Source organism: Panicum hallii, chromosome 6 (assembly GCF_002211085.1).
Source record: "Panicum hallii strain FIL2 chromosome 6, PHallii_v3.1, whole genome shotgun sequence".
Classification (NCBI taxonomy): Eukaryota; Viridiplantae; Streptophyta; class Magnoliopsida; order Poales; family Poaceae; genus Panicum; species Panicum hallii.
In genome coordinates, this window is record NC_038047.1 from 1,784,236 (window position 1) to 1,797,832 (window position 13,597).

At 39.1% G+C, this 13,597-nt stretch overlaps 2 protein-coding genes across 6 annotated transcripts; one reads left to right on the top strand and one right to left on the bottom strand.

Moving 5' to 3' along the window:
* The first annotated feature begins 3,508 nt into the window (after positions 1–3,508).
* LOC112896488 (N-acetyl-D-glucosamine kinase) lies at positions 3,509–8,900 on the top strand. The gene is made up of 7 exons (XM_025964476.1): positions 3,509–3,803; positions 4,843–4,990; positions 5,355–5,546; positions 7,166–7,294; positions 7,702–7,871; positions 7,989–8,119; positions 8,493–8,900. Exons 1-7 carry the CDS (start codon positions 3,608–3,610, stop codon positions 8,568–8,570), a joined length of 1,044 nt encoding a protein of 347 aa, XP_025820261.1. The 5' UTR covers positions 3,509–3,607; the 3' UTR covers positions 8,571–8,900.
* A 302-nt stretch (positions 8,901–9,202) lies between these two features.
* LOC112896484 (WPP domain-associated protein-like) lies at positions 9,203–13,584 on the bottom strand. Of its 5 annotated transcripts, none has more exons than XM_025964469.1 (5): positions 13,210–13,325; positions 10,864–12,571; positions 10,400–10,526; positions 10,095–10,196; positions 9,203–9,662 (listed from the first exon to the last, which is right to left on the bottom strand). In XM_025964469.1, exons 2-5 carry the CDS (start codon positions 12,534–12,536, stop codon positions 9,612–9,614), a joined length of 1,953 nt encoding a protein of 650 aa, XP_025820254.1. In that variant the 5' UTR covers positions 12,537–12,571; positions 13,210–13,325; the 3' UTR covers positions 9,203–9,611. The 5 variants fall into 5 exon arrangements, with proteins under 5 accessions (XP_025820254.1, XP_025820253.1, XP_025820256.1 ...); XM_025964468.1 differs by lacking the exon at positions 13,210–13,325 and adding an exon at positions 13,136–13,188; XM_025964471.1 differs by lacking the exon at positions 13,210–13,325 and adding an exon at positions 13,089–13,135.
* Between the last annotated feature and the right edge of the window lie 13 nt (positions 13,585–13,597).

Genomic DNA, 13,597 nt, shown 5'->3' on the forward strand with positions numbered 1-13,597 from the left:
CTACAAAACCGGATAATAGAAATCATCCGCCTGTCAAAACCGGGTAAATTTAGCCCTTTGGATGGTTTCGAATGTAGTTTTTCATTTTATAAAAATTAAAAATATTTAAATTTTAAAAATTATAAGTAATTTATTTTAAATCAAAAAATACGAAATGGGTACTTATCTTTTGGCACTATACTTGTTAGTTATTCAGATCTAATTTTTTATGTTCATAGTATTTGGTTGCTTGTAGTTATGCCTATTATTTTTAAATAAATAAGATTCAAATAGAGCAATAATAGATAGGTTACATTTTTAGAAAATTTTTGGTACTAGTTTCATATTTTTCTAATTTAAAATAAATTAGTTTTGATTTTTTAATCTAATTAGAGTTTTTTATTTTTAAAAAATATAAAACCACATTCGAAACCACTTTAACAATTAAATTTGCACGGTTTCAACAGTTGGATGTACTCTCTTTACAGTTGAAGGTAGAAAATCTGACTTTTGTGATAGTTCGAGGGTATAAATCGAACTTTACAGGTTAGATATGTTTGGATATCTAAAACTCTTCTTAGGCTAATCCCAGTGCAAGTTTCATAAATATTTCATGCGCATTAAATATAGTGACACATCATCATTTGTGATGATATGGCAAGGTAATTATAAAGAAAGAGAGGGAAGGAGTTTCATCAGGATGAAACTGTGTATACACAATTTCCAAGACTATGAAGCTATAGAGTTTCATTTTATGCAATTGCATCCGATCATATGCCTTATAATTAAATACTATAGCTAGTATATAAAATTATGAAATAAAATTTTGCATTGGAGGATCTTGTTTCATTCGCGAACTCAAACTCAAATGTATTTAGATGACATTGTACTTTTTGAAATCGTACAGTGAAATCCAATCCTATGCTGGTAATAGCCTTATATCAATCACATTCGGATTGGTTCAAGTGTAGAAAATTGTTCGTGCCACTTGCACCCCTATACAACGGTGCATGGTAACCGGTAAATAGAGGTTTTATTAGTAGCACAAGCAACTTATTTTCACTACCTTTTACTCTTCAAACAAAAATTACTTCGTGCGACGGTCATTTGATTTCTTGCCTCACAATGCATGATCTGACACGAGTAAAGAAGGTATCACAAAGTAAAGGTGCTGTGGCATGAGGGTGCTGAAAAACGCCCGAGGCATGAACGCATTGAATCCAGAGCTTTGCACGCACGCCCTGCATACCAGACTGCACATTCAGTGTGTGTCACTCGCCATTACCAGGGAGCAGAGCAGAAAGCAGAGACTCAGAGAATGGAAGTCACGCGCAGGCTGTGATTTCTGGAGGCAGTGGAACATGAGCAGATACGGGAGGCAGAGGAGAAACTTCATGCTGGTGGCATTGAGATTCTGGAAAGGCAGACGCTCGAGGCATCAAGGCATTCAATTCAGAGTTCCACACGCGCAGACAAATCAGAGTGGGCCTGTTTGGATCATCTAGACCAAATTTTAATCCCAAATATTAAATATAGACTAATTATAAAACTAAAATGCACAGATGGAGCCTAATTTACGAGACGACTCCATTGAGCCTAATTAGCCTATGATTTGATAATGTCGTGCTACAATAAATATTTGCTAATGATGAATCAATTAAGTTTAATAGATTCATCTCGTGAATTAGACTTTATTTATGCAATTAATTTTGTAATTAATCTATATTTAATACTTATAATTGGTGTCCAAACCTCCGATATGACAGGACTAAAGTTTAGTCACCTGGATCCAAACAGGCCCAGTCTCTACCTCTCAGGCGATTTCTTTCGAAATACGGCAGTTTGAAAAAAAAAATATTTGGCAGATTTTAAAAAGATTGTTGGGAGCGACTTTTCAGGAGCAACCCTGGCCCTATGTATCATATACTTTGAAATAATGCAAGATTTGTTATGGTGAACGCCGCTTTATCTAAGCATAGTTGTGGCAAAGTTGAATGCTGCCCTAAAAAAACATAGGCTTGGTGTTGGGATTGGGATGAATTTCTTCCGCATGGATCAAAACTTCAGTGCGTTTTTAGCTCATAAGCTCACTATTGATTTTGGTTGGGAGTCAGTGTTTGATATTCCTTTCCCCTAGTGCTCCTGGCACAAGAGTGAAAGTGTGCGTGCAACACACACAGCACACACTATGTTGGATTGTTCTACCTTTAGAGTATTTCTATTTGGTAAAATTGTTTAAGCTTATCTGAGTCTGAGTGTAGTAGTAGATTTGAGAGGTGTTTTGTCAGTTTGGGACACTGTAATTTCACCATAGGGCAGATTTGTAGATGTTTAGTTTGGGTAGTAAAACCATGTCCGATTGAGCTGAATTTTTGCGTTCTTGTAAGTGGTTCAAAAAGATACATGTCTGCCAAATTTTGTTCATTGTAATTTTGTAGTTTGCAAAATATGAACTATAATTGAAGGAGTGGATACAACATGCACAGCTCCAAGGAGTCAAAAATGTGTGCAAGATCTTGACCTGTTGTGTATGGTGGCAAAGACATAAAACTGGAAGATGAAGCCAGCAAAAAGAACTATTGTTATTGAGAGCGTCCTACTAATCGATGTGGGTCAATTCCTCTACATTCATGATGTAGCTTGTTACTGTAAATGTATATTTTTCTGGAGTGTTTTTTATTACTAACTCTATTACAAATTATAAGTTGTTTTCATTTTTCTAGATATATAGTTTTTACTTATATATTTAGAGATGATGTATATCTATATATAAATATATACATCAAAACATCAAAATGACCGGAGTATTTGTTTAAGTTGGATTTAATTCTTGGAGTTGGGTCAGAACTATAGAAGCAACCAGTGCAAGTGAGGAAAACAATCATAATCCTACAAATGGGAACAACGAACCAAAATGACATCAACCATGGACCGAAAAATACACTTATTTGCAATAACCTCTTTATTAGCAATGTCTCTAATTAGCATTGTTTGGCCAAGTTAGATCCAGATGCTTACATCTATGATTGGCTCTCAAAGTAGATTTCTTCACTCTAAATTCGGTAGAGTATTTTGTCGCTTTTTGCTACTATCTTTGTCCTAAAATATAACAACTTTTAGACTTGTCAAAGCCAAATATTTTTTTTATCTTTAACTAATAATATTTTTAAAAATAATTACTTTTAAATAGAGAAGGTTATATATTATGATAGCTGGTTTCATTATAAATAAACTAATGTTATTTTTATGTTATCAATTTTTATAATATTTTTACCATATATGGTCAAAGTTTAAAAGGTTTGATTTAAAAAAGTTTAAAAATAGTTATATTCTGAAACAGAGGGAATAGTTTTGTTTGAAGAAGCCATGCTTAAAGAACGAACCTAAACGCTACAGAGACACAAAAAAGTCCTTTTCCGTTTGGATATTACACGTGCTATCCATGGATTAGTTGGTGGTTATAAGCTCATGAGACTGAAAAAGGAGGGACTAACGATGCTCTGCTCTCAAGCACACACGCTACAAAACGAATCCTTCTCCTACCTGGAAAAAAAAAATCTTCGTCAGGGTTTGACTCCCTCGCCCCCTATCTCGCCGCCCGAGAAGCGAGGAAGGGGCCAGGTGCGAGATGGGTGGCTACGAGAACGGAGACTCCCTGGCGGCCGTCGCGGGTGAGGACGGCGTTGTCCTGGGCGTGGACGGCGGCACCACCAACACCGTCTGCGTCTGCCTGCCGGCCGCAATGCCGCAGCCGGAGTCGCCCGCCGCCGTCCCCGTGCTCGCCCGCGCCGTCGCCGGCAGCTCCAACCGCAACTCCGTCGGAGGTAATCGCCAAAGGATCTCCCCGTCCAGAGGGTGGCTGGTGCGTGCCTCGTGTGAAAAATTGGATCTTGCGAAATAGGCCGCGGGTCTTCGTGTCAAATTTTGGGGATTTCGTGTCCATGAGTGCCACAAGTGTTGCGTGGTCGCGGTTTATTGGTCGTATGTAGCGTGCGGGTGTCTTGAGGCTTGCAGGTAATATCGGATCTTGGCAATTAAGGGAGAGTTTCAGGAAAATAGATGAATTGCTTGCATAACACTGATTGCGTATGCCTTATTTTGTTTTAAGCTTTTGTTCGAATATTATCTAATTATCCTGTCCATCCTGTTTGCTGTGAATTCTTTGGGTTCCTACATATTAATCATTTAATGAAGTTACTGAAGAGATAATACCATTACTTGCACTAAGCTTGGTGCCTATAGTCTAGTCTAGTAATTTTTACTGATGGGAACACATTAAGGCTGCGTTTGGTTCGACTTCGGGAGCGAGCGTTCGCGTTCGGAACGCAGAATCCGAACCAAAGGCATCCGACGGAGGCCTCTGCTTATCGAACGCAGCTGCGTTCGCTGTGTACAAAAACGAACGCGCATCGGAGCTGCTTATGGAGCGTTGTGGGCGAACGAAAACCTCAGAAAATTACCCGCATGCCATCGATTATAGGATACCGCTTCGATCTTCTTCTTTTCTTTTCTATTCTTTTTCACAGCAGCTTTCTCACAGCAGCTTTATCACAGCAGCTTTTCACAGCAGCTTTTTCACAGCTCAAACCCTAACTTTACCTCATGCTGATACCACTGTGGCTAGCACTTCATCTGTGGTTCTAAAGGAATACTGCGCCCAATGTTTAACCAGAATCTTTAGTTCTGTACGCAAATCATATATGTTTTTCTTTGGGTAAGCTGTAACACAGTATACAATTGAAGCATGGAATGTTTTTCCAGTGATATGAAATATTTTTTTTCTTGCCATGTTGTGATATGTGTACGATAGCATAAAATTCTTTGCTCAAAGACATACTGAGCTCTTTATCTTCTATTTGCCAGAAAGCGCTGCGTTGGAAACTCTAGAGCAGGTCATGACACAGGCTCTAGCAATGGCCAACACAGTTCGTTCAGCTGTCCGTGCAGTTTGTTTAGCTGTATCTGGAGTTAACCACCCATCAGATCAGCAGAGGATGCTGGAATGGATCCGGTATAGTTTTCTCTATATTTTAATTAAAATCCATTTATCCTAATACGTAAATTGTCGCATTGTTGTGATCCATGTCAACTACTTGATTTCATTTTATGCCTTCCATGCTGATATCCCCAAATACTTACTGGATGCTCAAATAACCGAGCTAATTGTCTTGTACATTGTGACACCATGGATAATTAGAGTGAGTGGTGCTGCTTTTGTGCGTATCATTATGAATCACAAGAAGCTGACAACTAATGGATAGTAAAATCATCATTTTGTTGTTCATTTGCACTCAACCCTAAATGCTATCAACCAAACAAGGAATCCCTCACATTTGTTCTATTTTACTGCTAAGTGAACCTTGTTTGTTCTCCAGGGATCTGTTCCCAGGCAATGCCAAGTTTTATGTGGAAAATGATGCCGTAGCAGCTTTGGCTAGTGGTACAATGGGAAAGCTGCATGGCTGCGTGTTGATTGCGGGCACTGGAAGCATTGCTTACGGGGTCACAGAAGATGGAAAAGTGGCAAGAGCAGCTGGTGCTGGGCCTGTTTTGGGCGACTGGGGTAGGTGAGTTATATTATTTATGCGAACAAGATACTTTAAATGATCCTCAAGATAAATGCCTTGTTCGAACTTTGAAATTGGATAGTTGGAACATCATTCTTTGTTTATGATTTGGGCTTTAGAATAGATATAAGTGTTTTCAGTTGCCATGTGCTCTTTCTTCAAAAGTTTATACCTGATTTGCAACATGAGAATCAGATAAAAGTTTACACCCAGTAGAGATTATGCAACTCTTTTCAGATCTTGTATGGATCACCTTTTAGTCCCCAGCATTGGCAGGAAGGCTACTTGTATGTGCCGGGGGTTGCCGAACTGTGAATTGGGAAGATCAGGGCCGTTCCTGGGGGCGTCAGACATGTGTGATTGCACAGGGTCTGCAGCATGCAGGGCCCGTAATCATATACTTAACCTGGAGTCATTGTGTGCTTTAGAGAAAAATTAACATTGCATATGCTATGCTTGGCATATTTATATGAGAATCATAAGGTCGTGATAAGACTATATTTCACATGGCTCAAGTAATAATATATTAGTGAAGCCTAGCCAGCCAATCTTAAACAAAGTAGCTTAATTTGTATTTTTTATGAGCTTCATGTAAAGTTAATGTAGTGTCTAGTGAGCAAATTTTCTAAAGCAAGATTCTCAAACGTTGTTCAAACATTACTGCTTTTACTTAAATTCAATTTAATTAGTATTCATGCAGTTACACAAATTAAGTTCACCCACAACATCATCACAAAAAAAAAAACACCCACAACATTGAAGCACATTTTCACTACTTCCTCATTTTCTGTCTTCACTGTACTCAAAATACATCCTAATCAATGAAATAACCATACCACTCACATGAGATATAGAAATGAATAATGGACAATGAAAGTCTCTGTAGCATCTACCTTCAGAACATGGATTTGGCTTTAATTATGCATGTGGTTTTGCTACCGTTTGTCATATGGATTGCTCTTAAAAAACATACATAACTCCTCTGTTCATATTCACAAGGTGTATTTTGTTTCACTAGAACAAGGCTTTGGCCTATAATTACTCTATTAATATTTCATTTATGTAATAAAAATCAATTATAAGTACATATTTTTATGTGAATCTAATAACACCATTTTTGTGTCACAAAAATGATGTATTAATGCAGTAATTGTTAGTCAAAGGCTTATCCTAACAAAAAAAATACGCCTTATTTAGATGAACAGAGTTGTTTCTTCTGGGCCTAAATTTATCTATGTCACAGGGTCTGTGATGTCAGGGACAGCTGTGGGTCGATGCCACTTGTTGCTTCGGTTAAGGAGGGGTGGCCAGGGGAATTGCCAGACTGAATTGGGATTCAGTGTGAGTGATTTGGTGGTATTAGGGAGAGAGACCATTGAGTGAATAGTTGGCCGAATAGTTTGCCCGTTTGTCCTTCCTGCAGTCCATTTGACTCAAGTGTTGCAGCTCCTGCCTCCCACAAAAATTGATGGGTCCTCCATTATCTTGATTGTTCACTAATTGACTGTTGTAGTTTAAACGATTTGTTTCTGTGCTTGTGAAACCTATTATTGTGTGACTCCAATACCACTTCTTGTGAGAAGGAACTTGTAGGTGACTATATGTGTACATTAATGCAGTGGATATGGCATTGCTGCACAGGCCCTGACAGCAGTAATAAAAGCACATGATGGTCGTGGACCACAAACTAGTCTTACACAAGATATCCTTAAGAAGCTTGAACTTTCTTCACCAGATGAAATCATTGGGTAAGTTCTGTCATGCTATTGGGTCCTTTGTATACAATTCATATGTCCTTGGAAATAGAATGATAGCTTAATATGTTAAAAATGGTACACAAGTGTTATTGCATAACTTAGGTATTTCGTGTAAAAACAAATGCACGCGGCACTTTCCATGACCATTCTATGGTACAATATGGCTCGTCAACGTAAAGGATAAATCTAACCAGGCCTGCATCATTTCACCAGGCTTTTGCCATTAGGCATTGATACTTTACTTTATTTGCCAGTATTGCACTAAGATCCCTGCATTCAATATTTCATATTTTTAAGCTCCTAGAAAGATTAGCGGTGTAGTATTCCATAATGGTTTGATATCCAGAGTTTGATATTTGGAATTTTATACTTGATTGTCACTCATGTATCTTGAACAGGTGGACATATGCAGATCCATCTTGGGCACGTATTGCAGCACTTGTACCTGTGGTGGTATCTTCTGCTGAAGATGGTGATGAAGTAGCTAACAAAATCTTGCATGATTCAGTGCAAGAGTTAGCTGATACTGTTATAGCTGTTGTTCGGCGTCTTAGATTGTGTGGTGAAGGTAATGAATGCAGCTAGATCTCTACTATACTCTTAAGTTGCTAACTATGCTATGTGTTGGAACTCACAGTAGTAAAGCATGCTCTGTATACCTGATTGTGCCTTTTTAATCTGGCAGATGAAAAGGACAAATTCCCTCTTGTTTTGGTTGGAGGGGTCCTTGAAGGAAATAAAAAGTGGGATATTAGTGGTGAGGTCATAAAGTGCATTTCCAAGGTCTTCCCAGGCACCAATCCTATTTGGCCTGAGGTTAGTATATTTGCTACTGTCTTCTTTGGAACTTTATTTCTCTGCTGCGCACATAGCCACGCTGGTTTTTGGATGCTTGAGCATTCCAAGGATTCAAAAGAAGGATATAGCCATTCTCAGGATTAATCATTTTTTCTCTCAGTAACTTGAGATGATATATGGCATCTATAGCTGATATAGCTGGATTAAAGGTGCATATATTTCTACCATCACGAAAGCAAATAATCAGTTAATTTGAAAACACCACCAAGTATCAAAACATTCAGTCTCAAGAAAGGGGGGTAGGCATCAGTCTACTTGAAATTGGATAAATTGCCCCCTGTTCAGAGGCTTTGTTTAACAAAGTTAACAAAATGTTATCACGGAATTCAAGGTTGAACCTGCAATTGGTGCCGCCTTACTAGCCTGGAGCCATCATCGCAAAGGATTGAAGCTGGAGAATGGAAGTTGATTCCTAGCATGGGAGGAATGTGACTTGTACATTGAGAAGTTGGCCAACTTAAGGATAAATTTGGCCCCAAAGACACATTCATCAGCATGGAGGCTGCTGTTGTGTAAATAATAAATCTTGGATGGGATGCAAACATAAGGCGGGGACCTGGGATGAAAACATATTTCTGATGTAAGTAGGTAGAGTGTCCAAAGAGTTGTAAAAATAGACCTTTGATCCTAACTCTTGTGATCTTTGTATGTGTGCTGTTTGCGTTTGGAGGGGCGAACATGTATCAGTGTATCAATGATAATTGATCTTTCAAATGTACGATACTTTTTTACATCTTCAGTTTACTTGGCCTCTAGACTTGGTTGAAATATTGAACTTGAGATTAATGGCCAGCATTTTTTTTTTGCTGTTTATGATTATGTCAAAGGGAAGAGCTTGACCAAATTTGCATTGAATTTACCTGATGAGAAGAAGCCTGTTCCTGCGACAGGGATAAAAGGAATTCTGAATAGTCTTCATTTCAATCAGTCAATTCTTGACAGCAAGGACCAAATGATAGCAAAATCCAACCGTGTCTTTGGAACACAAATTTCTCATCAGGTTACCATCACAGACCGTCAAACTATCGTACCAACGCAAGATCATCTGAAACTCATCCTTCAAACATAGAATCCATTACAGCTCTTGCTCATTCAAGTCGGTCACTGTTACAAGAGTTCACCTTTGCAACCGAACAAAGCAGGTGACAAAATACATGGCACCAAAAGCCAAACACAACTAATAGCTATGGTTGGGACATTTACAAAGTAGTCAAAGGCTACCAAGACTACTTGCCTACAAAAGGGAGCAAGCCACTCTGCATCACCTAATCCTTGAGTTGGAATTTGGAAACAAAATCTAGCAGCCTTCTACAAAAGTTATCTCAAACCACTAGAAGTACTATGCTACTATCCAAGCCAATGATACCACGGTTAAGTACGATGTCAAGCCAATGATACCACGGTTATGGTTGTTAACATTGACCACCTGGTGTTAACAGGAAGAAGCATTTCACTTTGCCATGCTAATATGTTTCTTAATCATGGTCAAGGTCTCCATAACCTACAAGAAAGAGAGAGTACAGTTAATAATGAACAAAAAGACTAACTTGTAAGGATACATGATGCAAATTGGGTTAGTACAATTGCTAGTAGTTATGGAATTACTGGTAACTGAAATTTCTGTTAAAGTCTGTGCTGGGTCACATCATATTTTTTTCACTGAAAATTTTGAGAACATGAGATGGGCTAAAATAATATAGATATTTTGGCAGGAAAACGAGGAAAATGTACTTCATTGACAACATATAAATTCTTGCAACTAAAGAGTGAACCTAAGCAGGATATCAATGGACATCTGTTTATTTAATTGAAATATGACCATAAAGAAGCAGTTTATGGCCAAGATTTTAGGTAGAAAACATGTAGGATAAACAGAAGCAGAAAACAAAGGAATCATGCCAAAAGTATGCTACAACATAAAAATGAAACTTACACCAGTATAGTGTTGCAGGACAGGAGAATAGTGATCTAGTGCGATATAGATTTTTGCAAGAAGATCTGTTAAGGCCTCAACCTCATCACCAAGTAAATCCACCTGAACACCAAATAAAACTAATTAATTCTGTTATTGTGCTGCAATCCTTGATCCTTAGCTTAGCTAAATGCAAATCTGAACCATATTACATCAACTTTAACCTCCTTAGGTTATGAATTTGTCATGGTTTGCAGGTTAAGCTCTGAAAAGGGAAGCCAAATCACTACTAGTTACTTAGCTGCTAGGCTTCACAGATAAATTACCTCGAGCTCAGCTTTCTGAAGATTAGAGCCTCTTGTCTCAGATATCTCTTTGTATCGCAGTGCCTTCTTCCTTAAAAGATTGCCTTCTTTTACAAGGTGTTTGCATTGTTCTTTTAATACAAGGAACCTGAGAAGAAAAGTGTGAGCAAGATTATGGCGAACAATAGTAGATTGATTAGATGCTGTAGAGTACAAGCATTTATATAGGCAAGGAAGACCTATGTTGGTTTATACAAGTATAACCACTGTCGGATATCCTTGCCTATCATAATTCATAGACACATCAATCTACAAGTGCACGCTAGCCTCTTTATTCACAGAACATTCTATAAATAGGAAGTAAGTACCGACAACTACCGAGGTAATAATATTAAGACCAAAAAGAGAGAAAGATGAAACTTATAATGACATAACCAGCATTTGCCTAGAATGAATAAGTTCAAGGTGAATGAGAAAACAGGCACCTTGATTCATTGTGCTGGACTTTATTTGCAACAATAGTTTGTTGATCCATCATGAAGTTTCCAAAATCTCTCACAGATTTAATAATAGTTTCCATGAACTCTTTCAATTCCTTGTCTTTGAAAACAGCAGATGTTAATCTCTTCTCTTTTTCTTCAATGATAGTACGTAGAACTTGATTTTGTTTCTCCAACTCCTTTAGAGAGGCTGAAACAGTTCTAAATCTATCATTCAAGTCACTCAAAGTGGCATCATTGTTCTGAACATGGTGCTGAGCTTGCTCCAACCTTCCCACAACGATATCAAACTCCCTGTTCTTTTCAGATATGTAGGAATCTTGCTTTCCCACTTTGTCCCTTAGCAAATCAATTTCACGGCACAGAGAGCTCACACGAGCCTCCATTGCCCTCAATCCAATCTGTGAAACAAATTCTTCCTTTTCCCTCACTACTTCAGTGAAAGAATCCACAATTCGTTTCAATTTCTCAATCTTTAGCTTCTGTTTAGATTCCTCTTCAGCACAATCCTTTTTCTCCTTGCACTTCAACAACAAAGAATCAAGCATTGCTCGAGAAACAGCCTCATTCTGAATTATTGAGCAAACTTCGTGCTTCATATCAAGCTCCATCTCATAACCATGCAATCTTATTTTCATTTCACTAAAGAACTCTTTCATGACAATCTTTTCTACCTCTTCTCTAATGGTGGCTGCAGTACTGGCAACTTCAATGTCAGATTCGAGCCTTATAATATGCTTTTTATGATCTGCTTCTAAAGATGCAAAATGCGGAGCCTGAGTTGGAAGAGACCAAGGTTCTTCGTTATTAGTTGCACCACCTTGTAGCTGCATGACATCAGAATCTACTACATTGCTCTTGTCATGTTGACCAGGAAATGTATCTGCCTTGCTGCGAACAAAGGTTCTTTTATTCTCCAAGAGGAGCACATCCAACTTCGAGAGGACTTCCCCAATTTCCTTCCTCATGTGTTCAAGTTCTTTGTTGTTCCGTAAATGCCAAGGATTAGGTCCTTCTCTTTTTAGGAGCTCGCGCTTTAGTTTGAATATCTGCTCTGTCTGCTCATGCACAGTTGAATCATGCTGCCTTTTCATCTCATTCATCGATTTATTAAAATAGGATATCAAAGCATCATTGTCCATGTGCTTCAGCAGTTTCGGATCAGCAAAAATCTCTTCTTCAGAACATATTTTCTTTGCTACACCATTTCTAGATTTTTCCTCGCTCCTCTGCTTGCTAGCATCTTCTGAACCTTCTGAGTTAAGCTGTGACCCCAAAAACCCCCATTCAGAACTCAATAGTGACTTTGAAATGGTATCAAGTTGCTCACGGAGACAATAAAATTCATCATATCTTTTATCCCTGCCCTCATGTGAAATTAAGCTGCTATTTTCGACCTGCTGAAGCTTTTGGTTCAGTGATGCTATCTCTTCATCCTTAGAAGCAATCTGCCGAGCTGCTTCTTGCTGCACATCAGTTAAAATCCCCTTCATGACTGTTTCAATCACAAACTTTGAAACATGAAGCCCGGCATTGACTTCTTCCCAGAACGAGTCCATCTCATCTAGGAACGACACACCCTCATTAGACGAAGGCTCACAGTGAACTGCAGCACTTCCATGGGCATCATTAGGCCACACATCTGGGATATCTGCCATGTCTGGCTGAGTGTGACTTTCGAGTGACACCACAGCTGCATATATAGAAAGGCACAAAAAGGTGCATTAAAATCATGCCTCATGTAGGCAAAGCAGATTGCTAATAGTTTCTCAACAAGCATAAGCAGGAAATTAATTACATGTATTGAATTAACTAAATCAAGAATAAGCAAGATATTAACTACATCATGACAAGTTTCTAGCAGCATGTCTCTGAGCCAAATCCTACCTTTGCAAGCTGACCAAAGCTTACAAATTTCCGGAATCGGCTACCACAATACGCACGCCTAATAATGGCATGTGAACCAGTCGCCCAGTCCAAAACAACAGAATAGGACATCTGGCTAAGCTAACCATGAAAGGGACATGTACTGCAGTCCAAAGACCGAAAGCGGACTTGGCAAACAAACAAGACCAAACTCCCAGCTACCCAATCTGGAGACTGATTCCGAGAGGAGGTCAAGCCAAGCTCGAATCAAGAAACGGAGATCGAAAAATCCCCCCAAAAAAAGTCCCGGCGACGAAGCTCAACAAGAAGAGAATCACAATCACCAAGAACAGAGCTGCATCCATTAATCCATAGAGCAAGAAGCAGGTACCGAAAGGCGACGCAAGGAATCCTGCCCGAAAATACAACAGCAGAAGGGGGAAAGAAGATGGTGCGGGGACGAACCATGCTTTACCTTTCTCGCCTGCCGCCGTCAGTGCCGCCAGTGGTGGGGAGACAGCGAAAGCAGCCGCCTTTCTCCTCTTCCCCCCGCCGCCGTTCCGTACTGCCTGCTTTCGCTGTCGTGGTGGTGCTGGGCATGTTGCCGCCGCTGAGCCGCTGACCTCCCCTATAGTTTGCACCCTGGCCCATGGTTTTGGCCCAAATTTCCTTTTGGCTCTGGCGGCCCAATACTCCATTTTGTTCTCCTTATTTTCCGGTCAGGACTCATGTATTATTTTTCATTAATCAAATTGTTCCGGTTTTCGTTCAAGTCTATCAAAACAATTACTTTTCTCAAGTTGAAGATGAGTCATGGATGTCAGAATTCACCAAGAATCATATACATCGTTTT